A 27,925-nucleotide genomic window follows, 5' to 3' on the forward strand; every position below is an offset into this window, starting at 1 on the left:
CGAAAGCATTCTTACACGCAGCGCATTTCTACAAGGAGCGCGCCGTGTCTTCCCTTTTCACGCGGCGCTCCGGCGGTGACATCACGATCCCCCACTGCGCACACGCGACGCACCCGCCGGCTCCACTTCTTCCGTGACGATGCATCTGCGTTGCAGTGCCTTTTCTTTGTGTTTTATTTCAGAAGCGCTCCTTGAGCGCCGGTCGGCTTCCGTGACGAAGCATCTGATATGACGCGTTGCAGCCAATGGGAATTCCGCTTGTATGTTTGCTTTTCTGCTACAAACAGTTACAGACAACACCGGCTTCGCTGCATGGGACAGTTGAAGCTTCCGCATTAACAATTCTTCTAGCCAAGAACTTCCGCCGGTTGGTTGCTCCACAACCTGTACTAGCATTCCCCAGAATCGATGAAGTAACAGCATTCTCTAGTCCCTGCTTATCGTTATTATCCCGCCGTAGTCTTATTATCGTGGTATTATCGCGCCGTACCCAATGAGGTTGCGCAAGTATCCGATCATAATGCCAGGAACAAATCACGGCGCAACACTTCCGAAATAAGCCAGGACTGGCGTATCTGGAGCGGTCAGTGACATACTTTCTAGGAAAGCTGCCGGGTCTACTTTCCCCTCAAAGCTCTCGGGATGACATCCAATCGGTGCAATTTAAGTGGGGAGCGCGGCCAATGACGACGCAGGTATGATGTTTAGACGGAAAAAAAATGTCTGCGCTGTGACACTGAGCATAACGTTTCACGTGCTTACGTCATGCTAATCACATCGCGGACCCTTTATTTATCCTTATTTCAAAATATTTTTAGGTGTAAAGATTGCTGCGATTGGCTCTCTTAAGTACATTGAGGGAAATTATAAGCAGTGGAGTCTCGTATACTCCGTTTCGCTTTCGGTCCTATCGGAACTGACGCCACAGTCCGATGGAGTAAACCAAGAAGAGCCAAAAATACATTGTCACGCTGATCGCCATCTTTATGCGTTCGCTATGACCGACTGTAAACCGATCATCCGAAGTGCCGAGATCCAGAGCTTTTTTCGTGCGCGTGATTGGTTTAGCCGTCGATAGTAAACCCACAACGAGAGCAGGGAGAATGCACTTTTGGCGCTGCTTGGTTAATGTCTTCGCATCGGGTTGCAGTCGAACTTAAAGTGAACGAAGCGTAGAGTGTAGATCCACGCATCACGTATGCCCGCAAACGGAGAAGTTGCAAGACTTGTCTCGGCTACTCCATAAACGAAGCGTTACAGGTATTAACCGTTGCCAGTGTCGACCGCTCTTTGGAACAAGCTGTCAGGTCGCGTTGCTACCGTACATCCAACACGATGATTTGCGCTTAAAGCGCAGGACCTGGCCAGCTACGCTGAATTGTAACTTGTTTGTGTAAGTGTTCATCTTGAGGTCGTATTCTCTCTTCCCACCAACACCTTTCGCTCGCTTTAGGAAGCCCAGAAATGGGCGTCGGTAAAAATGAAATAAAAATGAATCGATTCCTCCAGCTTTTCTTGGCAGGTATTAAGTTGTCAACTAGATTTCAGAACATCTTTGATGTATCGAACATGTTGTGACGCATCTAAAATATCTGCAACGTCTGCTCTCCTGCAACCCACTTGGGGGAGCTAATCGTTTCAATTTACTGAGGAAGCTACACCAAGGACATACATAATATACATAATATGTATAAACATTAGAAAAGACACGTAAGACTGCTTGCGTGTAGGAACGCGAATGCATTCCTACACACATCAAATTCCTACAAGCACCGCGCCACGTCTTTTTTTTTCACACGGCTCTCCGACGGTGACATCACGATCCCCCACTGCGCAGGCGCGGTGCACCCGCCGGCTCTACGGCTTCTGTGACGATGCGTCTGCGTTTCTGTGCTTTTCTTTGCGTTTTATTTCTGAGGCGCGTCCGCGTTTGCGTTGAGCGCCCCGCCGGCTTCCGTGACGTTCACACACGTGACACTTGTGACCTCTTAGAACAAAGTGCCTTGGAACCGGCTAATATATCTTACAACGAGAGGACACACTGGCGCCATCCATTGGGTAGCAGTGAAACTTGGCGGTCCAGCATATTTTCTATTTCTCTCGCTCATTATCCTTACTTTCTTGGCTTGAAAAACTTTTTCTAACGCTATAAATAAGCCTTTCTTATAGGTATTACGCGCATTTGACCCCGGAAATCCCACAAAACCTTCATTCTTCTGGAATGCAGTTCCAGGGTCACCGCATAGATGGCGCCAGCCTGCCAGTGTGTTCTCTCGTCCTAAGAAATATTAAGAGGTTTCAACAGGTCTCGTCTCTCTTGGTCGTACTCGGTTGCAAGTGTGTAGACGGGCCTAAATCCTCCATGTCCCATTAAATGTAGTTTCTTGTTGTTGAAACCGTTGGCTCCGTGTTATTCCTCCGGGTCGGGTATGCAGCAAGGCGAACCGACCACGAACGTGATCTGCATTTATTAATTTTTTTTTTCAGATTGATATTACGTCGTGTTCTTACGTACTTCTCTTGTACAAAATTCCTGTACGTATGTTATACTTGTCTGAAAAGTGACTATTTCGACATTTTCTTTCAAAATAACTGTAAATGTTACTTTGACGTCCGTGATGCCACCTTCTAAAAACGTGGAAATATTTTAAAAATCATTTTCACGTGCCCCGTCAAAATAGTTGCCTCTCCTTATTTTGACATCTCAAACTAAGAACTTTAAAGCTTCGGAGCTCAAACAGGAAAGTGATCGAAAGTGGCTGTCAAACAAACATCATCTTGCTTACAAGCGGCGTCGCTGTTCAGGACGCAATTTCCTAAAACAATTGTGCAGTCGACTGCAGCTTTTATTACGTTTCAAGTGTGTTGAATGAAAAAAAAGTGAAAGCCGTTTACAACTCCCTGTAACCCCGAATTGGAGCGCAGCTCTTGAGCAGGAGGAGGGAAGGTATACTGAGGGGAGGGTAGGCCCCTCCTCCTCCTCCTTTTCCTCCTCCTCCTCTCATTCTTTAATATGCTCCGGGGGGTCACCTGACCTCGGGGGGAGGGGGTCACGTGACCTCGGGGGGGGGGGGGGTGGGGGGGGTGTCGCGTGACTTCGGGGGGAGGGGGGTCACGTGACCTCGGGGAGGGGGCCACGTGACCGTGGGGGGTCACGTCATCTGGGGTCACGTGACCTTGAGCTGACCTTGGAAAGGGTCACGTGATCTTGGGGGTCACGTGACCTCGGGGGTCATGTGACCTTGGGGTGACCTGGGAGGTCACGTGACCTTGGGGGTCACGTGAACTGGGGGGGGTCACGTGACCTTGGGGTGACCTTGGTTAAGCCGACGGCGACGGCGACGCCGCTCAAGCCGGAAACGGGCGCCTAAGAGCTGCGCTCTAAAAAAATACTTTTGAAAGTACAACATCAGTTATCAGGCCGGCCGTAACGTTTACTTGGTTCTGCCCAACATAGGAAGCGCTGCTCTTCATGATTTATTTCACGTGTTTCACATAGACAAAAAAGCTGACTCATGGAATTTGCAGTTGATTGGAAAATCCGTGTTCTTCGTTCGTTCGCATCGGTCAAGAAACATCAAGGAGGCAATGTTTGCATTCACAACCTTTTATTTAACAGCCCGATCGTTTCGTAGTTAACCCGCTTGTTACATACGAACCAAAGAAAAAAAATCTAAACCAAACAACAAACTTACGAAACCCGGTTGACAACAAGGAGGGGGCCGGACGCAAAGTGAGGTTTGAACCATTCGAAGACCCGCTCGCACGGTATTGCAGGCACAAAAGCCGTCCCAAACTCTAGGTGTTACGTAGTGTACCCACTTCTATTTGTTATGTGCAGGCGAGACAGAAAGATATCCCGCCCGCATTTGTAGTAGATTCAAAATGTTAAGTAAGACGCGTACCGAAACGGCGTGCGAGCTCAGAACATCGCCAGTCCAGTGCACAGACGCTGAATAACACACTTTCACGGTCAACTAGGACCGAAACTTCTCAGGCACGCAACACATGACTCCGTCAACACGTCTACACAACACCGACGCCACCATCAGAAACTAAACAGAACGAAACTACGAAACGGCTACCATTTTGCGACGGCTGCATTGACGGAAGTCGTCGAAAGAACGAAGCCACTATTTTGAGGTTTTAGGGAAGTGACGTCAAAGACGTCGAAAATTTTTTTTAGGCATTTCGACGGTGGACATCGAAATAGTCACATGGCTTCTTGAAATATTTGTGCTCTTAAAAACTGTGTGATTGTATGTTTAATTTTTTTATGAAACGCCGTACAATAATGCCCCTGGGAGATGTAGTCACAAATATATAAATAAAGAAATAAGTATCGGCCCATCGGTACCACCGACTCGGACCACCGATGACCGCGTGTCTCGCCGTCCGGAGGCGCCCTAAATGCATGGGACCTTTCTCTCTAGATTATTACGAAGGGTGCACAAAAAGTAATACCCATATTTTTTTTCTTCTCAGTCATAAATAAGGATAGCAGTATGCAAATTTGCAGGTTGCAACACTGATGGTTCCTGCATACATGCGTGTAATTTTATGGTCATTAAACTTAGGACGCTGTCCTACGTTTAACGGTTGAGAAACGCTATGATACTAGAGCATTTTCGTAGATCGTTTCCGCTGTCCCGCAATGCTCTCCGCAACCCCGCTACGATACCCGGAACTCTACAGTCAAGGCCATGGGCGCGCAGGCTCAGTAGCAGCTTCTTCGTTGCGGAGGGCTTAGCGGAGGGGGAAACGGGATCTACGAAAACTCCCTAATCTAATCATCCGCGTTCCGCAACCGCTAGCCTCGTACCTACCTGCTCCACGAGCGTTAAATCTAGTGCGCTACTGCACTTCGTTCGCGCTCAAACTCTTTACGAAAATTACTAATTTAGTGGCTTTTGACGACGCTCAGCAACTTTCTAATTTTAACCATATGTCTATTCTCACTAATCAAAAAGTTAATTGGTGAATTTTAATAAATTAGCCAGCTTATCGCAAAGATTAGCCACCCACATAATGCCCCCCTGGACGTATAACTCTCCTCCACAAACGGAATAAATGTAACTTTCACGTCTTTCTTTTTTTTTTTTTTTTCATCAAATGTGTTAAGTTAAAAAAAAAAAAAATACCTGTATATGGTAGGCGCTTGTGGAGGCGATCCTCCTTCGTAGACCCGTGAACTGACAGCCGATCCCGGAGGCATGCAATACCCGTAAACCAGTGCTCGGGAAGGCGGGAGGGCACATCATCACTGAAACGCTATGATATAGTTCGCATTTCTGCTACCATCGCCAATAATTAATCGCGTGTGCCCATCGATGAGTTTCGTCTCCAAAAGATCAAATGTAAATCGCGTTTCAATTTGCACTTGTTTCGATTGCCTGGGTGACTTTTGATTGATTACGCTTCTGTTGTGTCTTTACATTTGGTTCGTCCGCTTTCTGATAGCCAGAAATTCGCGACAGGCGCATCTAGTTCGCTTACCTGTCTCCACGTGGCGTATTCACCTTTAACTTTTACGCCGTGTCCAAATTCCCGCCAAAGGGGAGTTGTGCCGAGGGGAAAAACACTTCTTCAAAGATAAAAAAGGATAATAATGAGTGTCTGGCGACTGGAACATACTAATAACTTTATCGTTCTCCGTTACCATTTCATGGCGATACTGCTATATAAGGAAGAACATCGAAACATTCAAACGATTTTGCAGAAGTCATCGCACGCATTTCTATAGTTCTTATAGTTGACTTGGAGTGCTGTATAGTTAGATACCTTTAGATATAACTGTGTTGTGAGTGAGTATGGGGCATAAAACGTACGCTATTATTAGTGGTCGATTCCGTACACGAATCAATTCACGATTCACCCTTAGATACTAAGGGTGGATCGTCAGGTTATATATTTGAGGCACATAATTTTCACGCATTGGTTTATATTCACTTTCCGCTTGGTGCAATGTTGTCACCAGTAAAAAAAACAGATAATTTAGAACAAAAATAAACGTTTAACGAAGCGAAATTTTGCCTACAAGCACAAAGAGAAGGGCGCCACGGACCTTCCGTCGGCGACCGATGAGTGACGGACCCGAATCAGCGTGTTATCGTTACTTTCATACATGCGGCACGTTCAGGAGTGTTCTCAACAAGGACCCTCAATGACAGTTAAAAATGAGCTGGGATTTATTAGAAGAGTACAGAATTAATAATATATGGATTCGGGCCGAGCGGGATTCGAACCCTGTTCCTCTGAGTGACAGCTGCATGCGTTGCTAACTCCGTCACGCACGCGGCGATATCTCCTATAGACCTTTTCATCCTCCTCCGCATGGGCGCTGCCATCTTGAAATCACGTGACGCGGCAACCATTAGGTTGCTTCAACTTGCTGCTCCGCTCTCCCCACCGCGCCTTGGCCAATGCGTTGTATTCGTGTTTTTCGTCGCGTTTCACCGCGCTTTCCTACGGAAACTGTAGTCCGATACTTCTACTCGACGACTAAAACATCACGACGGTTTAGATGTCTTTATGACAACTGAGGTTTTTTTACTAATAGTGGCGGAACATTCTCAGCAAGAAGCGCTTATATTTATATCGCGCATTTAGTTCGGAAGGCGTCAAGAATATTGAGCACAAGGAGACTATCTGCATTTCGTGGAAGTATCGTTGTTTGTATTCATAATATATTGAAAACAGTTTCTTTTGATCATGTAAGGGAACTTGCGGATGAGATGGACAACGAATGTTGAACTTGTATTTTATCTGAGGCTAGAAGTAATGGTACGTTAAGATCAGGCAATTTGTTTGTTCATAATATCACACCTACATGTGTATGAGGTTCTCAAGCTTTTTTTTGCGACGTAAACATTCAGTTGGTCGTTTACTTATGAAGTTTAAGAAATTGTATACCGTGCTCGCTCCCATTTCGACAGTCATTTAAGTCATCTGTTCATTATATTTAGATAACGAGTGGCATCCTTTTAATTTATTTTAACACAAAGGTTGGAACTTCCCGCGTAAGAAACTGCCACAGACACTTAGCAGTCAAGAGTATTAGGATAACGTGTACAGAGAAGTAATGTCGTTTCTATTTGCAAATTCAAAACGCGGTTTGGGTTCGGCGCATGCGCAAATATAACGATGCTCTTTTTTTCTTCTTTTTTTTTTTTGCGTACGCTGTTTTAATTTTTGTTAGTTATCTTTTGTCCGCAATATCTGACGAAAAAAAAAGAAAAACAGAGCCGTCTGCATAACAATTATTTGAGTCCAGGATTGTCGGTGGCGAATAGAGGTTTACTTTTTGGTGGCTGGCGACGCCGAAATATACAAAGCAAATCTGTTCAAACAAATAAATGTTTGTTCACAGAGGTCCGTGAAGTGATGCCTAGCGCTAGAATTCAGCCAAACTTTCCGAGGTATTTCTCCTCCTGCGCCCTTCAATTTTATTTAGCCAAATTTATGGAAGACAAATGCCAGATTTAATTTGACGGGCCTGTCACTTATATCTTGAGTAAGAAAATGTTCATATAAAAATAATTTACTTGCTAGGGCAAATATCGCGAAATGCTGCTTATGAGTAGTTTAGCAGGGTTGCTAATTTAAGAAATTTCCTACTCGGCCTGTCAAAACATGCTTGAGTACTGAATTAAAAAAATAATAAAAGAGGCCGAGACGATACTACTTGTTTATATCAATTATCTGCGTCATTACACGATACGTTTTAGTCTGTGAAGCTCACTAAAGGTTGGGTGTCCACGAAAACCAGACAGTAAGTAGTAAACTGGGGAGTTCATCTGTTCTGACCGATTCAGCACATTGCTAATCAAGCTGTCGATAGGCTTCTTTACATTCCCGTGTTAGTCTCTTCATTAGTTTGTTTTTTCGGAAAACTGGTCTCATCGGGTACGGCCGCATACGATGGTAATCTCCCCTGTACATCAGTCAGGCGTTTCGCAACCGACCATAATCAGATACATCAAAGGAGTTGGTAAAAAAAAGCCTGCAATTTAGGCTAAAATACACCTCGTGGTCCTTAAAGTGGCTCAATACCACTGTTTCGTTCGTTGTGTGCTACAAGAAAAATAATCGGATCACAAAATTGAGCAAAAACAACGTAAAACAGAAACATAGCCGCGTTCACGTTGAAACCGAAACCAACCAAATTGAAGCAACCTAATGGCGCCGAATGCGTCAGCCCTCTATCCACCGGTGAGGCAACTACTAAAATGAAAGGGTCTATACTTCGTTTCACCTTATGGTGGAACGAAGTACGGTGATTGGCCTTATCAGCTCAATACGAGCTGATGGGGCCAATCAGACAACTTCAAAAGCGCACCATCATGGTGTTGATCATGTTTCCGTTGGTGTTCTATCATCGCTGAACCAATCGTCAACAAAACAGGTTCAGTGACTTGCACTTTTGACGCTCGTTGATTGTTGCTTAGCTCGTAGCGTCCGCTGAGTCAGGACTTAAGCTGAAACCGTGTATAAAAACTATCGTTTATGTGGCATTATCACATCGTTTTTAAAAATGCATTAAGTCTACTCTTATGTAGAATAATCGCGTAAGTTATAAGGTAAGGGGGACATTATATACGGGGCTAATCATCACGATAACTTGTGTAATCAACTAAAAGTTGTTGAGTATTTTTATTTCTAAAGACAAACATATTGTTCACATTAAAAATAAATAGCTAAACATAATCAAAAATCTCTAAATGCGTAAATTTTAGAAATATTTGTAGCACAAGTGAAACGCGGTGGTGCGCTACAGTTACCGCTCGTGCAACAGACACAAGACTGGCGGTGCGCTACAGTTACCACTCGTGGAACAGGCATAAGGCTGGTGGTGCGCTACAGTTACCGCTCGTGCAATAGGCACAAGACTGGTGGTGCGCTACAGTTACCGTTCGTGCAATAGGCACAAGGCTGGCGGTGCGCTACAGTTACCGCTCGTGCAACAGGCACAAGGCTGGCGGTGCGCTACAGTTTTCAAGAAAGCCAAGCCAAGCAAAAGCCACTGATGTCAGGAAAGCCAAGCGAAGCAGAAGACAGACGCCGAGATCCAGCCATGGCGTAGCATCATGTAATATGCTCCCGATTCAAGTCAATGAACATCGTTTTCTGACATGGTGACAGCAGCGGGATCTAACAAGAAGAAAAAAGAAGAACCTCAGCAGAAACGATACAGCCACGGATTCGAGCGGCGGAGCGAAGACGCCGTTAAGACAAGACAGACAAGCCGACACACGTGAGCGCCGATTCCGGAACTATGGAAGGTGGTCTAAAAACAACGGAGCCTCTTGATCTGTCATCGCATTCACCAGACGTCTGGGACGACTGGATTCAAAGCTAGGAATGGTCCGCAACGGCGATCCACTTACAGAAGAAACCTCCCGAAGTTCAAGTAGCGAACTTCATGACTGTCATCGGCCCAGACGCACAGAACGTGTTTCGAACGCTGCCACTGAGCGAAGACGACAACAAGAAGCTGGACATCGTAAAGTAACGGTTCAAAGAGCACTTCCACCCGAAAGTCAACCATGAGCCTACGAACGGTACAGGTTCAATCAAATTAAGCAAAAAGACGGCGAGACTTTCAACGAGTTTTCTGACGGCCGCAAGACTCCAAGAAAAGAAATGCACGTTCGGTGAGTTGACTGACGAACTACTACGCGATCGCATTATCGTTGGCATCACCAACGACGACGTCAGAGAAAGACTGCTAAGCGACCCGACTGTCGACCTACAAAAGCCGTAAATCTCTGCAAGGCGAGCGAACAGGCGTCACAGCAGCTCCAAGAAATCGCAAACAAAGAAACGAAGACTGTCGACGCCGTCATGAAGAACACAAAGCAGCTACCAAGAAAGAAGACTTTTACGGAGACAAAAGAGCAAGCTCCGACGAATTCGGGAATGAGAAGGAAAACATGCAGCTTCTGTGGAAGATTTCGCAGACCAAAAAAATGTCCAGCGTACGGCAAGACGTGTAACAAATGTCAAAAGAAAGGACATTTTGCTGCAGTGTGCCGATCAAGCAGAAGTACGTTGCAGCACAAGGTACATGCCATTGACGACCGCGAAGACCCCGAAGAAGAAATGTATGTGTCAGGGCTGAAAACCAAGACAAGCAAGACATTGCGGCAAGAATAAATCCAGTTCAAGTGGGGAACTAAAGTTGTTATGAAACTGGTCACAGGAGCCCAATGCAACGTCCTGCCAAACAAGAACGTCCAAGCCATTAGACTACAAGTGTCTCCTTCTCCAGTCAAGAGAATTGCAACATACAGCAATCACAAGATCCAAGTGATCGGTGAGGTGAGAGAAACATGCACTGTCCGTGATAAGCCGGCGAAGCTGAAATTTCTCGTCGTGAACTCCCACGTGACACCAGTTCTGGGTCAGAACGCATGCGAGCTCCTCAACCTCGTGAAGACAGTGCACACAGTCCAAGTAACACGAGATGACGAAATATTTTAAGGCATCGGTTGGATCAAGAACTTTGTCTATGATGCCGATGACAAAGAGGAAGCAAGCAAGAAGTTGGAAAACAAGCCACCAAGAAGAGTCCCATATGCACTCATAGATGAAGTCAAGCAAAAGCTCACGTGCATGGAACAGAAAGGAATATCGCTAAAGCGCTTACATGCGGTTCGACTTTTACTTACGGAAACGATGTCTAAAGCGTGCACATGCCGCGAGAAGCGCGACTACGATAGCCTCACTGCGTCAGTTGAAATTTTTATAGGTCACAATGGTATTGACTGCCCTTTATTAGCGACAAAAACGAAAGAATGCGATGAACTTACGTGGTCTCTGAAGCCTAGGCCATAATCGTGTATCTTTGATCCATTCGCTGTCCGATTCCATTCCATAAATAAGAAGATACAAGAGCTATGTTCAAATATAGATATCAAATGATTAAATGAAAGCCCGAACTATAAAAAAGACCTAAAGAAAACGCGATTTCAACGCGGAACGTAAAAGAACTCATAAACAAAGCTCCGGTGGTGGCCGGTGCAGCACACAACGAAGAGCAACGCCGAGAAACTAAAGGCCGACTATGGCGGCGGGGTCACGTGACGTCAAGATGGCGGCGCCCATGAAATGTTGCCTAAAAGGATCTATACTGGCCAGGGCTAACGACCGACATCAAATATGCTACGTGGAAAGATGTGCCATATGCCAAGCAACTGACAAGAGACCGGGAAGAAAGCCACTTCATCTCAAAGAAGTACCAGACCTCTCGTGGGAAAGAGTAGCGTCAGATCTCTTTCACTTCGAAGGAAGATCCTACGTTGCCATTGTCAACAGCTACTCTAGATGCCTAGACTTCAAGAAGCTCTCAGGAGAATCGTCACAAGAAGTTGTAAACGTCATGAAAGAGTGGCTACCAACTCATGGGAGTCCCCAAAGTCATTGAAACCGACAACGGTCCCTGCTACGCAGCACAGGAATTCAAGAACTTCAGCAGAGACTGGGGATTCCAACATGTGACTTCGAGTCCGAGGTACGCGCAGTCAAATGGTCTTGCTGAGCGAGCCGTTCAGACTGCAAAAGGGATTCTCCGAAAATGCTCTCTGGATGGAAGCGACATACAAATGGCCCTCCTCAGTTTCAGAAACACGCCAAGGAGTGAAGAACTGGGTTCACCTGCAAAGAGACTGTACAGCAGAAGGACAAGAACTCCAGTTCCTATGCACAACAAGCTACTAAAGCCCGAAATAATCCAAAGCGTGTCTGACAAGCTGCGTCACGAGCGCAACCAGCAGAAGACTTACGCTGACCAACACTCCGAACGAGCCCCTGCCATGGCCCCGGGCTAGAAAGTGAAAGTTTGGGAAGAAGACAGAAGATGGGTTCCTGGAACAGCCGTACGTCTTTCAGAAGAACCTCGATCTGTGATAGTACGGACGCCAAAGGTACAGTACCGTCGCAATACGTCCTTTGTTCGTCCGACAAAGGCTGAGCTACACTATGCTGCAGAACATGCCACCAGCGTCGAGTCACATGCGCCACAGCCTGTGACCGACAGCCGAGCGTGCCCCAGCCTTCAGCGAGAGAACCCGGCAGACTCAACTACCGTGACCAAATCAGGTCGCATAATCAAACCAGAAAAAAAGGGGGATGTCAAGAAAGCCAAGCCAAGCAAAAGCCACTGATGTCAAGAAAGCCAAGCCAAGCAGAAGACACAGACGCCGAGATCCAGCCATGGCGTAGCATCATGTAATCCGCTGCCGATTCGAATGAATAGACATCGTTTTCTGACAACAGTTACCGCTCGTGCAAAAGGCACAAGGCTGGCGGTGCGCTACAGTAACCGCTCGTGCAACAGGCGCATGGCTGGCGGTGCGCTGCAGTTACCGCTCGTGCAGCAGACACAAGGCTGACAGTGCTATGACGCGGATGTTAATTTCATCATCCACGTCGATCATGCCAAATCGTCAGAAACCGACGCATATCGAGTAGCTTCATCCTAAAGCGTGAAGGGTTCAGCCGTTTTTACGCATTGGTTTATATTTTGACATATGGGCACACGCGCCTTCCCAGAGAACTTTTTGAGGTGATCCCAGTTCCTAGCTAAAGATGGAATATAAAATGTTGAGCCCTCGAGCTCATTCTGGCACTATGGCAAATACTGCAAAGTGAATCCTTTTGGAGAAAACCGTCCTCAAAGTGGTGATGGCTCAGCTGTTTTTACGCATTCGTTAATATACATATTGAACTTTGGGCGCCCGCGCCTCGCCAGGGAACCTTTCGAGAACAAACTAGTTCCAAACAAAAGGTGGACTATGAAAACGTAGAGCCCTCGAGCCCATTCTGGCACTGTGGCAAATACTCAAAAGTAAATAAATTCCTTTTGAGAAATCCGGCCTCAAATGGTGATGGTTGGACGGTTCGATGTCCAAGTATGAACTCTTGTTCATATCTTGAAATATGGGCACCCGCGCCCCACCAGGGAACTTTTTGAGACCAACCTAGTTCTCAACTATAGGTGGGATATAAATCTACCCTCGTGCCCCTCCTGGAACTTCGGAAAATAATTCAAAGTTAATCATTTTGAGAACACCGCCCTCATACTGGTGATGGTTCGGCAGTTTCCACGCATTCGTTCATATTTTAAATTTTGGGCTCACGCGCCTCGCCAAATAACTTTTTGAGAACAACCCAGTTCCAACCTAAAGAAGGAATATAAATCATTGAGCCCCCTAGCTCATTCTGGTACTGTGGCATATACTCCAAACTGAATACTTTTTGAGAAAACCGATCTGAAAGTGGGGGTGGTTCGGCTGTTTCACCACATTCCTTCATCTTTTGAAATTTGAGCAGACGCGCCTTGCCGGGGAATATTTTGAAAGCATTTCAGTCCAAACCTAAAGGCGGAATATAGAATATTGAGCCCTCGAGGTCCTCCTGGTAATATAAAAAACACTTCAAAATGAGTCGTTTCTGACAAAAGCTGTTTCAGGTGGGGATGGTTAGGCTGTTTTTACGCGTGAGAGATTTTTGAGGAGATCGCAGTTTCCAACTTAAGGGTGCATATAAAATATAAAGCCCTAGAGCAAGTCCTGGTACAATGGAAAATACTTAAAAAAAGGTTCGTTTTGAGAAAACCGGTCTCAAAGTGAGGGTGGTTAGACGTTTGTCGCATTCGTTCATCTTTTGAAATTCTGGCACACGCGCCCCATCCTGGAACTTTTTGAGGTCGACTGTGAGTTTACCTGGCTACAAAACACAACAATCAGGACCCTCCACCCGACTTGTACGTAATCCGTTACAAGTAACGAAATTACTTGTAATCCCTTACATTTATCAGTAATTTAGTAACAGAATAATTACATATTTTCTAGAGTAATTTTAAAGTAATTCCCTTACATTTTTTACGTAACAGATTCCTTGTAATTCGTTACATTTTTCTACAGGACCAACCCCCCCCCCCCATTCTAAGTTTTTTTCCCCCTTTTTTTGTAAAGTCGAGCGCAATGACACTGTCACGCGAATTGATCAGCGCCAAAGGGAGGCTGGCACTCTTCAGTTTCGCAAAGCCATTTTTTCGCAACACCAAGCCCCTGAATCTATTTTTCTTTTTAGACCCTAACAAAAATGTAAAAAAAAATCCAAATAAACATTTCTACAAAAAAAAAAAAAAAAAAAAAGAATGGGGTAAAAGACAAGTAATTTCCGCTTTTTTTTTTTTTTTTGTCCCTTTGTTGTTGTTTTTTTTGCGATCGAAGGCGGGGAGAGGAGGACACCAAGTGGTTGTGCGCATCTTCAAGAAGCTCGAGGCGGTAAGTGCACAAACAAGAATTAACAATGTCCTTCTCGGTTAGAGTGACTACGACCATTTTCATAATGTCACAACACGAGACAACGCTCCGTCTACTCTACCCTTTTTGTAAGTCAGCTTTTTGCGAGCACTTAGAAACTGGTAATAGTCTTACTTTCTTCTTCTTCCTGCTTTTCCCCAGCTGAACGCATCTTATCTCAAGCAGATATTTTTACAAATAAAACATAATGGTGGCTGACGTAGACTTGGTATTCTCGGCTTGAGAAGAGAGGGAAATTCGTGAGTGGGGCCGTAGCGCGGCTTACTTAGTACTCTGCCCTTCGCTGCCCGTGGCATCAGCGGACGTCTGTCTGGTGAACACCGGAGTAAACTGCAGTCAGTTCGTGCTCCGTGCGTTTTTGAACGACACCAAGAAAGGTACACACGGCAAACGTGCGTTTACATTTCCTTGTTTTAACCGACGTTCTATTTAATTGTTTTTATGAGTGTCCATTTTTTTCTTTTATTACTCATATTTATATACTGGAAACTTTTTTTTTTATTCACCAACGTCTCAATTGTGGCTCGGACTGTTCAGAACCAAAGGAAGAAGGATATCGAGCCATACCTTATTTATTATTTAATTATCACCTTACTGTTACAACTATGTTTTGCTATCGATGACTTCCACAGCTTCGCGATTTAGACAATGGAGAGTTTTAGTAGATCGGTCCGATGACTCCGATAACGATATCCGATACTTCGCCGCCGTCTTTGCGTATGCATCATGTCGTTATCGGGTACCGTTATTGCGGGTATCGGCGGTATCGGAAGGCTCTACTAAATCTCTCGAATAGCAGGCAACGGCTGCAACGACGAAGCTTTGCTCTACATTCGAGGTAAATAGTACTTCCCTTGCTTCGCTGAAGGAGCTCAATGCAGAGCATGAAGCATTCGTGAGGAACAATATGGCACTCCCATCCATTGCCCCAGCTCACATTGTGTTCAGCGTAGCAGTCGACATTTTGAGTAAGAAATAACGCAAAATGTTTGACGAGACTTTCGAGAGCCAGCTGTTGCTCAAAATACTCAAGGTCGTTAAATGGAACACGTTGCAACAATAAGAACTTGAATAACCCTCTGCTCTTTGTTTCTTACTTGAGGACAATAATGTTAAAAGTAATGCTACGAAAGTAACGGATTACTTTTTGGGGAAACGGTCAGTTACTTTCATGGGAGGGTAATTGTAATTGTAATAAATTACAATTTAGCCTTGAGTAATTGTAAATGTAATTCCTTACTATTTTTCAGTAACGTGTACAAGTCTGCCCTCGACTATAAGCTACCGATATGGTGATAATCCTCTGAATATGAGTCATTTTTTATTTGACTTATTTGAAATTGGACATGGTTCGACTCTTTTTCAGGCATTCGTTCATCGTTTCACATTCGGGCACATGCACCTCATCCATGAACTTTTCTTGAGATCGACCCAGTTCTCAACTAGTAACGAAATATAAAATGTACAATTTACGGCCGCCGACTACAAGCCGGTGCTATTTAATAATCTTGGGAGTCCGCCCTCTTCGAGGAATGGGATATTAAGTCGGATATTTCAATACGCGCTTATTTATATTTTATTTATTTATTCAGGTTACCTCGCAGCGCCTAACTAAGGCATTATTGCGAGGGAGGGATGCACATACATGAGCAAATGTACAAAATCAAAGGGCACGATAACATGAGCGCGCAAAACAGATTTGTAGTATTTACATGGTATACTCAGTTGAACAGTTGCATGGGCATGAGAACGCACAAATCAGTTGAGGAAGTCAGCATTTACAATATTATCGAAGAACAAAGCTGTAGATGTGATGTTGATTGTATCTTCCGGTAGAGAGTTCAGTGTCGGTTGTTGTAGAGGGAAAAAAATAAGATTTAAATACATCCGTCCTACAGTGGTACTCTCTCACTTTTTTTGAGGGATCTCTTCTTCCTGATGTTAAGTGGGGAGGCAGCATGTAGTTAGCTTTATTTATGCCGAGGTAATTATGAAATATGCTATGATACAACTCTAAGCGCATACACTTCCTTCTGTGGGCCAATGAGACTAAATGCAGTTCTCTTTTTAGCTGACTAATATTCGATCTAAAATTGTAATTACTTGCTATAAACCTAGCTGCTCTATTTTGTACTTTCTCCAGTTGGTTCACAAGGTATGCCTGGCTAGGGTCCCAAGAAACACTTGCGTATTCTAAGATAGGTCTGATATATGTCAGATATAATGTGCTTTTAATGTTCATATGGCAGTCTCTGAAGTTTCTTTTAATAAAGTTAAGCATGCGAGTTGCTTTTGCGGTTATGTAGTCCAGGCGTTTTATCCAGGTAAGGCTTGCTGAAAAATATACACCAAGGTATTTTATATCTGATACTGTCGCCAAAGAGTTTCCGCTGATGTCATACGTAAATAAGATAGGCTTGCGCTTGCGCGTAAAACGTACGTGATTACATTTATTTATGTTTAACTTCATGCCCCATGTGTCGCACCAGGCTGAGATATGGCGGATATCATCTTGCAGTGCCCAACAGTCGGCAATTTCCCGAACTTCAGAATAGACTACACAGTCATCCGCATAGAGCCTTATCTTTGATTTCAGTGACTGGGTAATATCATTGATAAAAATCAAAAATAAAAGCGGTCCCAATACCGACCCTTGTGGGACTCCGGATGTGACTGGTACCTGGGCTGAGTGCTTGCCTTTGATTAAAACTGATTGTTTTCTCTGGTGTAGATAGTCGGTCAGCCATGTGATAATGTTAGTCGGTAAGTTTAATGTGAAAAGTTTATGGATGATAAGGGCATGAGGCACTGTATCAAACGCTTTCTGAAAATAAAAAAAATATGCAATCTACTTGAAGTCTGTTGTCAAATGAATATTCAAGATCGTGATAAAACTCAATCAGCTGCGTTTCACAAGAAAATCCCTTTCTAAAGCCGTGTTGCGAGGGAGTGAGATAGCTATTTTTACTTAGATGACTGTAAGCATTGCTGTAGATTATATGTTCCATTAGTTTAGAACAGGTGCACAGAAGAGAAATGGGTCTGTAATTTTGAACAACATTTTTTGGTCCATCCTTATGGATCGGAACAACGTTTGCCGTTTTCCACTCGCTCGGGAGTTTTTCACTGGAAAGCGACTTTTTGAAAAATATTTCTAAATGTGATGAGATGATGCCGGAACATTCAGTTAGAATACGATAGGGTATACCATCGGGACCGCCTGCTTTGTCTGTTTTAGTCCATTTACCATTGTTAAGATACCGGTGTAAGAAATTTCAATTTCATCCATTCTGTTTAGGGAGATATCATAAGAGAGCGAATACTCATTAGAAACTGCGGGCGAAAATACCGATTGAAAGTAATTATTAAAGAGTGTCGCTTTCTCTTCTTCTGTAACAGCTTGACCACTGTCACTAATCGGGGGAATTCCGAGTGCTACTTTGTTTTTTGACTTTACATATTTCCAAAACTCCTTTGGGTTACTTTTCAGTTTATCATTTAAAGACGCATGAAATCTGAGTTTGCATTCAGCCGACATAGATTTGAATTGTTTACTTACAATGTTTAACTGTGAAAGAGAACAATTATCGTTGTTTTTGCGGTATCTCAAATATGCTCGCCTTTTTCTTTTGTGCAAAGAGCGTAGTTCCCCGGTCATCCACGGTTTGTCTCTGCGTCACGTGGAGCTTAGTACTTTGGAAGGGATGAATGCAGTAACTAAAGAATTTAATTTATTCTTAAAGAGATTCCACAGAGCTTCGACATCTAGTAGGTGGGAAAGCTCTATAAACTCGGGGAAATAGTCACAAAGATTACTTGAGATGCCCTGGTAGTTACCGCAATTATAGAAGAAAACTTTTCTAGGTGGATTTGGCCCACTGGTTTCGGACGCGCTGGTTATGCCCCCAATTATTATTTCATGATTGCTAATACCAGGAATACTGGACAGAGACGTTATGAGGCCCCTTCTACTACTAAAAAGCAGATCCAACGTACTCGCCCTCGTTTTGCCTAGCCTCGTCGGGAATGAGACATGCTGATAAAGCTCAAAGCTGGAAATAAAATTAAGGAAAGTCCTGTAAGCGGAAGAAGTATTCGACGTTATGGGTTGACCGTCTGCCCACTCCACATCAGGTAAATTAAAATCACCACTAAGCACAAGGTCGCCATAGTTTCTAGATGACATTATATCAAAAAGGGGAAGGATTGTAGTTTCGTTTGAACCAGGAGGCCTATAAAAAGAGCCCACAGCAATACATTCGGCATTTTCTAATGCAATCTTACACCATACAGATTCGCAATTCAAACCAGCAAACGTGATCTCCGAACTTTGTAAACTGTCGTGAACTAACACAAAGACACCACCGCCATGCTTGTTTCTGTCTCGGCGGTACGCCACATATTCGGGAGGAAACACTTCAGTGTCGCTAATAGAATCGTCCAGCCAGCACTCAGTGCCAATGACGATACTTGGTTTAGTTAGAGCAATGGCGTCAGCCAAGTCATCCACTTTATTTTTCATACTGCGACAGTTCACAATCGCGACGATAAGTTCACGCGCAGTTCTTATCTTGCGCCCAGCCGGCGACGGTGATTGCTAGGCATTCATTTCTTTTACACGCCTTTCAGTGTTATCAAAGTAGTAGCGCTGTGATTTGCTGTGATTTAGCAAACTCTACCAGCTGCACTGGCGGATCCAGGGGGGGGGGGGGGGGGCCAGGGGGCCCGGGCCCCCCCGAGAGATATCATCACCCCCCCCCCCCCCCGGCCCGCGATGCTGCGCGGACTGCGTAGGCCAGAACCTGGCTCGAAACTTTGACGGATTCAGAACGTTTGTATCCGAGTACCGGCAATTCGAAATGTCCTTTCCTGTGACTTGCCAGTTAATTAAGGTGATAAGCAGAGGCCCCCAGCGTCAAAGCGCACCGGCGCACCTACACCCTCGTGACAACGCGGAGTAGAAAAAAAGAAAAGCAACGAGCCTGTTTCCATTTGACAATGGCTACGTTTCCATGGATGCGACCATGGCGCATCGAATCGAGATGTGACCAGTCACGCGCCCGCGATCCTCCTTTCCCTTCCTCGTCTACCCAATCATAGGCGGTTAATCTCGATTCGATTCGCTACGATCGCATCCATGTAAACTCAGCCAATGGGCTTTTGAGAGTAGCGACCTTCTGTCATGAATTTCAGTATTTGTTTGTTGCTTTATTTTGGTTGTGTCTCTGTTCAGCGCGCGTTTTTCTTTCTCACTAAAACCCCCATATGGAACTCTTTGGATTCCATCCCTGTCGATTCCCGCTTCCATTTATCGGATTATCTTTGGAGGCGCCCGCGTCTCTGCCGCTAGGACAAGGCCGCCGGGCAGCTCATTGTCTCCTTCCTGAAAGGGAGAAATTGTAGACATCCGTTTCTGTCAAGGCCAGTTGCCGGGAGATTTTATTTTTATATTTTGCTCGGGTAGCTTGGTGCGAGTAGGAAATAATTTCCCCCGACCTCGAGCTCGGAGACCCTGGTAGGTGGCGGGAGAAGGGCGGACCCCCGTAAGGCCGGTCAGGTTGGCTGGTCGCTCCACCCGTCGTCTGTTCCCGTGAGTCGTACGGGCTTCGGTTTTTCCCTTTTCGGGGAGTGAGTGTGTGTGCGGGGCTGCGTTGCGTCGACTGCCGAGCACCCAGTCCACCACGCCGGAAAAGTCAAGCCTTCGTCGTCCGTCGGACCCAAGACGTCGGTGAGTCTTCGGACTTCGTTTGAACCACGGTTGAACTTTCCCCTGGACTTTGGGTTCACCAGTGGAGCTTTTCCTTCCTCGGAACTTTTGTTTTCTAGGCATAGGTGAACGTTGTTCCCGGCTGCATTTGTGCCGCGAGCGGCGAGTTGTTTCGCGTTGTGTCGGGAATTGAGTGCTGTTTTGTTCTTCGGGGCCCCGCCGCCCGAAGTTTCATCAGTGTGTTGTGGGTGTAACGCGTGTTGCGTTTGGTTGAGTTGTTCGTGCGCAGCCGTGCGCGGCTTTTTATCGCTTCTTATTAAATTTCTTGTTCTTTTATCCCTGCGTGTCGTCGCCTTTCTCTACTTAACACCGGGCGTGGACCTATCGCTTGCCACCGGTCAGAGCCGGACGGAGATGGCCGGACCCGGATGAGACCTTTCCTCCTTTCAAAATATTATTCGCGATGCGCCAGCACGTGGTCACGCGCTCGCTGATGGCTCTAGGGAGACAGCTTCAGCGGAACTCCGCGCGACCCCCATTGACGTCACAGCGCACGTGATTCGGGAAGATGGTGACGTAGTTGAGAGGTGCCGAAAGCCTCAATCTTTGTCTATTTTTAAAATAAAGACTAGGACATGCAGACAAAAGCGTTTTTTTTTTATCTTTACTTCCGAAAGGTCGAGACAACAACTCCCAAATTATCTGAGCAAAGCAGTGAAATTGTTGCACAGCTCCTTTAAATCAAGATTCCGTTATCCCTTGCTTCGAAGCGGGAGATATTGCAATCGTGTTTTGAATTGCGACACTTCGTGTCGTTGAAAAGGAAAGACCACTCTCTACTTTTTATACGTGTGTTTATACAAAGATCCAACACACAATGTGGTGTGCAGCAAGTGTTCCCTCCCCCCCCTCCCCCCTCTTTCTTTTTATGCTGGGGCCCCCCCTTGGGGGATCCTCTGGATCCGCCCCTGACCAGCTGCTTGCGTTCGTACCTAACTTTGTCTGAAAAATATTCGCCGACAGAGAAGTTACTATTTTTGAGTTTGAATCCACGGGACAGAACATGCTGTTTAACCTTAAAAGATTGGAAGTTCACAATTATCGGCCTTATTCGTTCTGGATTAGGGCGGCCAAGACTGTGCGCACGTTCGATGTCACTTGCTGCCACAGTCACCTCAAGTTTGTCGTTACAGAACTGAAATACTTTTGATTCTGATTGGAACCATGTTTCGTTAGGTTCATCTATAATGCCATAAAAAAGTAGATTATTTCTTCTCGACCTGTTTTCCAGGTTGTCTTGTTTAGAGCAGACCGAGGCAAGCTGAGTGGATAGCCTGGTTGACTGTGCGCCGACATCCTGCATTTCATCCTTAAAGCTTTCTAGCAAGGCGATATCCGTTTCCATTGCATGGAACTTCACGTTTAGTGCTTCTATCTTCTTATCCAGTAGAACTTGGTTTTTATTTATTTCTGCCACTTGACTTAGAAGCGCTTCTTGTCCCTTATCTAATTTTGGTAATAAATCAACAGCTTTCAGCAATTTTTGAATTTGATCGTCGGTGAGGGGTCCAGGGTTAACTTCAACGTCACCAGAGATTAGCAACATCAACTCCACAACCGTAGCACAAGGATTGGATAGCACTTTACGGCACCAAAAGCACAAGTTCTCAAGGAGACAGGGGAACGATGCCGGCTGGCGTTTCCGCGAGCAACGACCAACTTCGTAATAAACAGGACAAACCTGAAGTAGAAGAAGGCGTAAGCGTACTGCGCACGTCATGCCGGCACCGAACCCCATCCGAAGTGTGAGTGATGCGTCCTTTTGTAGGCTGGGGTCATACGATGTACCGCTCCGTTGCCAGACGCGCAAGTCCTCTTGCAGAAAAACCGCTGATGTTGGTTGCTGCGATGAAAACTGGTGGCTTTCTTCCGATCCACGCGGTTCCGAGGTTTGACCATGATACGTTGGTTCACTGGCCCATGCAACAGCAGCGATCTGAAGTAGAAGAAGGCGTAAGCGTACTGCGCACGTCATGCCGGCACCGAACCCCATCCGAAGCGTGAGTGATGCGTCCTTTTGTAGGCTGGGGTCATACGATGTACCGCTCCGTTGCCAGACGCGCCAGTCCTCTTGCAGAAAAACCGCTGATGTTGGTTGCTGCGATGAAAACTGGTGGCTTTCTTCCGATCCACGCGGTTCCGAGGTTTGACCATGATACGTTGGTTCACTGGCCCATGCAACAGCAGCGATCTGAAGTAGAAGAAGGCGTAAGCGTACTGCGCACGTCATGCCGGCACCGAACCCCATCCGAAGCGTGAGTGATGCGTCCTTTTGTAGGCTGTGGTCATACGATGTACCGCTCCGTTGCCAGACGCGCCAGTCATCTTGCAGAAAAACCGCTGATGTTGGTTGCTGCGATGAAAACTGGTGGCTTTCTTCCGATCCACGCGGTTCCGAGGTTTGACCATGATACGTTGGTTCACTGGCCCATGCAACAGCAGCGATCTGAAGTAGAAGAAGGCGTAAGCGTACTGCGCACGTCATGCCGGCACCGAACCCCATCCGAAGCGTGAGTGATGCGTCCTTTTGTAGGCTGGGGTCATACGATGTACCGCTCCGTTGCCAGACGCGCAAGTCCTCTTGCAGAAAAACCGCTGATGTTGGTTGCTGCGATGAAAACTGGTGGCTTTCTTCCGATCCACGCGGTTCCGAGGTTTGACCATGATACGTTGGTTCACTGGCCCATGCAACAGCAGCGATCTGAAGTAGAAGAAGGCGTAAGCGTACTGCGCACGTCATGCCGGCACCGAACCCCATCCGAAGCGTGAGTGATGCGTCCTTTTGTAGGCTGTGGTCATACGATGTACCGCTCCGTTGCCAGACGCGCCAGTCATCTTGCAGAAAAACCGCTGATGTTGGTTGCTGCGATGAAAACTGGTGGCTTTCTTCCGATCCACGCGGTTCCGAGGTTTGACCATGATACGTTGGTTCACTGGCCCATGCAACAGCAGCGATCTGAAGTAGAAGAAGGCGTAAGCGTACTGCGCACGTCATGCCGGCACCGAACCCCATCCGAAGCGTGAGTGATGCGTCCTTTTGTAGGCTGGGGTCATACGATGTACCGCTCCGTTGCCAGACGCGCCAGTCCTCTTGCAGAAAAACCGCTGATGTTGGTTGCTGCGATGAAAACTGGTGGCTTTCTTCCGATCCACGCGGTTCCGAGGTTTGACCATGATACGTTGGTTCACTGGCCCATGCAACAGCAGCGATCTGAAGTAGAAGAAGGCGTAAGCGTACTGCGCACGTCATGCCGGCACCGAACCCCATCCGAAGCGTGAGTGATGCGTCCTTTTGTAGGCTGTGGTCATACGATGTACCGCTCCGTTGCCAGACGCGCCAGTCATCTTGCAGAAAAACCGCTGATGTTGGTTGCTGCGATGAAAACTGGTGGCTTTCTTCCGATCCACGTGGTTCCGAGGTTTGACCATGATACGTTGGTTCACTGGCCCATGCAACAGCAGCGATCTGAAGTAGAAGAAGGCGTAAGCGTACTGCGCACGTCATGCCGGCACCGAACCCCATCCGAAGCGTGAGTGATGCGTCCTTTTGTAGGCTGGGGTCATACGATGTACCGCTCCGTTGCCAGACGCGCAAGTCCTCTTGCAGAAAAACCGCTGATGTTGGTTGCTGCGATGAAAACTGGTGGCTTTCTTCCGATCCACGCGGTTCCGAGGTTTGACCATGATACGTTGGTTCACTGGCCCATGCAACAGCAGCGATCTGAAGTAGAAGAAGGCGTAAGCGTACTGCGCACGTCATGCCGGCACCGAACCCCATCCGAAGCGTGAGTGATGCGTCCTTTTGTAGGCTGTGGTCATACGATGTACCGCTCCGTTGCCAGACGCGCCAGTCATCTTGCAGAAAAACCGCTGATGTTGGTTCCTGCGATGAAAACTGGTGGCTTTCTTCCGATCCACGCGGTTCCGAGGTTTGACCATGATACGTTGGTTCACTGGCCCATGCAACAGCAGCGATCTGAAGTAGAAGAAGGCGTAAGCGTACTGCGCACGTCATGCCGGCACCGAACCCCATCCGAAGCGTGAGTGATGCGTCCTTTTGTAGGCTGTGGTCATACGATGTACCGCTCCGTTGCCAGACGCGCAAGTCCTCTTGCAGAAAAACCGCTGATGTTGGTTACTGCGATGAAAACTGGTGGCTTTCTTCCGATCCACGTGGTTCCGAGGTTTGACCATGATACGTTGGTTCACTGGCCCATGCAACAGCAGCGATCTGAAGTAGAAGAAGGCGTGAGCGTACTGCGCACGTCATGCCGGCACCGAACCCCATCCGAAGCGTGAGTGATGCGTCCTTTTGTAGGCTGGGGTCATACGATGTACCGCTCCGTTGCCAGACGCGCCAGTCCTCTTGCAGAAAAACCGCTGATGTTGGTTGCTGCGATGAAAACTGGTGGCTTTCTTCCGATCCACGCGGTTCCGAGGTTTGACCATGATACGTTGGTTCACTGGCCCATGCAACAGCAGCGATCTGAAGTAGAAGAAGGCGTAAGCGTACTGCGCACGTCATGCCGGCACCGAACCCCATCCGAAGCGTGAGTGATGCGTCCTTTTGTAGGCTGGGGTCATACGATGTACCGCTCCGTTGCCAGACGCGCCAGTCATCTTGCAGAAAAACCGCTGATGTTGGTTGCTGCGATGAAAACTGGTGGCTTTCTTCCGATCCACGCGGTTCCGAGGTTTGACCATGATACGTTGGTTCACTGGCCCATGCAACAGCAGCGATCTGAAGTAGAAGAAGGCGTAAGCGTACTGCGCACGTCATGCCGGCACCGAACCCCATCCGAAGCGTGAGTGATGCGTCCTTTTGTAGGCTGGGGTCATACGATGTACCGCTCCGTTGCCAGACGCGCAAGTCCTCTTGCAGAAAAACCGCTGATGTTGGTTGCTGCGATGAAAACTGGTGGCTTTCTTCCGATCCACGCGGTTCCGAGGTTTGACCATGATACGTTGGTTCACTGGCCCATGCAACAGCAGCGATCTGAAGTAGAAGAAGGCGTAAGCGTACTGCGCACGTCATGCCGGCACCGAACCCCATCCGAAGCGTGAGTGATGCGTCCTTTTGTAGGCTGTGGTCATACGATGTACCGCTCCGTTGCCAGACGCGCCAGTCATCTTGCAGAAAAACCGCTGATGTTGGTTGCTGCGATGAAAACTGGTGGCTTTCTTCCGATCCACGCGGTTCCGAGGTTTGACCATGATACGTTGGTTCACTGGCCCATGCAACAGCAGCGATCTGAAGTAGAAGAAGGCGTAAGCGTACTGCGCACGTCATGCCGGCACCGAACCCCATCCGAAGCGTGAGTGATGCGTCCTTTTGTAGGCTGTGGTCATACGATGTACCGCTCCGTTGCCAGACGCGCAAGTCCTCTTGCAGAAAAACCGCTGATGTTGGTTGCTGCGATGAAAACTGGTGGCTTTCTTCCGATCCACGCGGTTCCGAGGTTTGACCATGATACGTTGGTTCACTGGCCCATGCAACAGCAGCGATCTGAAGTAGAAGAAGGCGTAAGCGTACTGCGCACGTCATGCCGGCACCGAACCCCATCCGAAGCGTGAGTGATGCGTCCTTTTGTAGGCTGGGGTCATACGATGTACCGCTCCGTTGCCAGACGCGCCAGTCCTCTTGCAGAAAAACCGCTGATGTTGGTTGCTGCGATGAAAACTGGTGGCTTTCTTCCGATCCACGCGGTTCCGAGGTTTGACCATGATACGTTGGTTCACTGGCCCATGCAACAGCAGCGATCTGAAGTAGAAGAAGGCGTAAGCGTACTGCGCACGTCATGCCGGCACCGAACCCCATCCGAAGCGTGAGTGATGCGTCCTTTTGTAGGCTGGGGTCATACGATGTACCGCTCCGTTGCCAGACGCGCCAGTCCTCTTGCAGAAAAACCGCTGATGTTGGTTGCTGCGATGAAAACTGGTGGCTTTCTTCCGATCCACGCGGTTCCGAGGTTTGACCATGATACGTTGGTTCACTTGCCCATGCAACAGCAGCGATCTGAAGTAGAAGAAGGCGTAAGCGTACTGCGCACGTCATGCCGGCACCGAACCCCATCCGAAGCGTGAGTGATGCGTCCTTTTGTAGGCTGTGGTCATACGATGTACCGCTCCGTTGCCAGACGCGCAAGTCCTCTTGCAGAAAAACCGCTGATGTTGGTTGCTGCGATGAAAACTGGTGGCTTTCTTCCGATCCACGCGGTTCCGAGGTTTGACCATGATACGTTGGTTCACTGGCCCATGCAACAGCAGCGATCTGAAGTAGAAGAAGGCGTAAGCGTACTGCGCACGTCATGCCGGCACCGAACCCCATCCGAAGCGTGAGTGATGCGTCCTTTTGTAGGCTGGGGTCATACGATGTACCGCTCCGTTGCCAGACGCGCCAGTCCTCTTGCAGAAAAACCGCTGATGTTGGTTGCTGCGATGAAAACTGGTGGCTTTCTTCCGATCCACGCGGTTCCGAGGTTTGACCATGATACGTTGGTTCACTGGCCCATGCAACAGCAGCGATCTGAAGTAGAAGAAGGCGTAAGCGTACTGCGCACGTCATGCCGGCACCGAACCCCATCCGAAGCGTGAGTGATGCGTCCTTTTGTAGGCTGTGGTCATACGATGTACCGCTCCGTTGCCAGACGCGCCAGTCATCTTGCAGAAAAACCGCTGATGTTGGTTGCTGCGATGAAAACTGGTGGCTTTCTTCCGATCCACGTGGTTCCGAGGTTTGACCATGATACGTTGGTTCACTGGCCCATGCAACAGCAGCGATCTGAAGTAGAAGAAGGCGTAAGCGTACTGCGCACGTCATGCCGGCACCGAACCCCATCCGAAGCGTGAGTGATGCGTCCTTTTGTAGGCTGGGGTCATACGATGTACCGCTCCGCTGCCAGACGCGCAAGTCCTCTTGCAGAAAAACCGCTGATGTTGGTTGCTGCGATGAAAACTGGTGGCTTTCTTCCGATCCACGCGGTTCCGAGGTTTGACCATGATACGTTGGTTCACTGGCCCATGCAACAGCAGCGATCTGAAGTAGAAGAAGGCGTAAGCGTACTGCGCACGTCATGCCGGCACCGAACCCCATCCGAAGCGTGAGTGATGCGTCCTTTTGTAGGCTGTGGTCATACGATGTACCGCTCCGTTGCCAGACGCGCCAGTCATCTTGCAGAAAAACCGCTGATGTTGGTTCCTGCGATGAAAACTGGTGGCTTTCTTCCGATCCACGCGGTTCCGAGGTTTGACCATGATACGTTGGTTCACTGGCCCATGCAACAGCAGCGATCTGAAGTAGAAGAAGGCGTAAGCGTACTGCGCACGTCATGCCGGCACCGAACCCCATCCGAAGCGTGAGTGATGCGTCCTTTTGTAGGCTGTGGTCATACGATGTACCGCTCCGTTGCCAGACGCGCAAGTCCTCTTGCAGAAAAACCGCTGATGTTGGTTACTGCGATGAAAACTGGTGGCTTTCTTCCGATCCACGTGGTTCCGAGGTTTGACCATGATACGTTGGTTCACTGGCCCATGCAACAGCAGCGATCTGAAGTAGAAGAAGGCGTGAGCGTACTGCGCACGTCATGCCGGCACCGAACCCCATCCGAAGCGTGAGTGATGCGTCCTTTTGTAGGCTGGGGTCATACGATGTACCGCTCCGTTGCCAGACGCGCCAGTCCTCTTGCAGAAAAACCGCTGATGTTGGTTGCTGCGATGAAAACTGGTGGCTTTCTTCCGATCCACGCGGTTCCGAGGTTTGACCATGATACGTTGGTTCACTGGCCCATGCAACAGCAGCGATCTGAAGTAGAAGAAGGCGTAAGCGTAC

The 27,925-nt window shown here is 47.4% G+C and overlaps 1 protein-coding gene across 1 annotated transcript; it reads right to left on the reverse strand.

Annotated features, from left to right (window-relative positions):
- Positions 1-20,773: 20,773 nt before the first annotated feature.
- LOC120842908 lies at positions 20,774-22,072 on the reverse strand. The gene has a single exon (XM_040214115.1). The coding sequence runs from the start codon at positions 22,070-22,072 to the stop codon at positions 20,774-20,776; it is 1,299 nt and encodes a 432-aa protein (XP_040070049.1).
- Positions 22,073-27,925: the final 5,853 nt, after the last annotated feature.

Source organism: Ixodes scapularis, unplaced genomic scaffold (assembly GCF_016920785.2).
Source record: "Ixodes scapularis isolate PalLabHiFi unplaced genomic scaffold, ASM1692078v2 PGA_scaffold1__304_contigs__length_218370807, whole genome shotgun sequence".
Lineage (NCBI taxonomy): Eukaryota > Metazoa > Arthropoda > Arachnida > Ixodida > Ixodidae > Ixodes > Ixodes scapularis.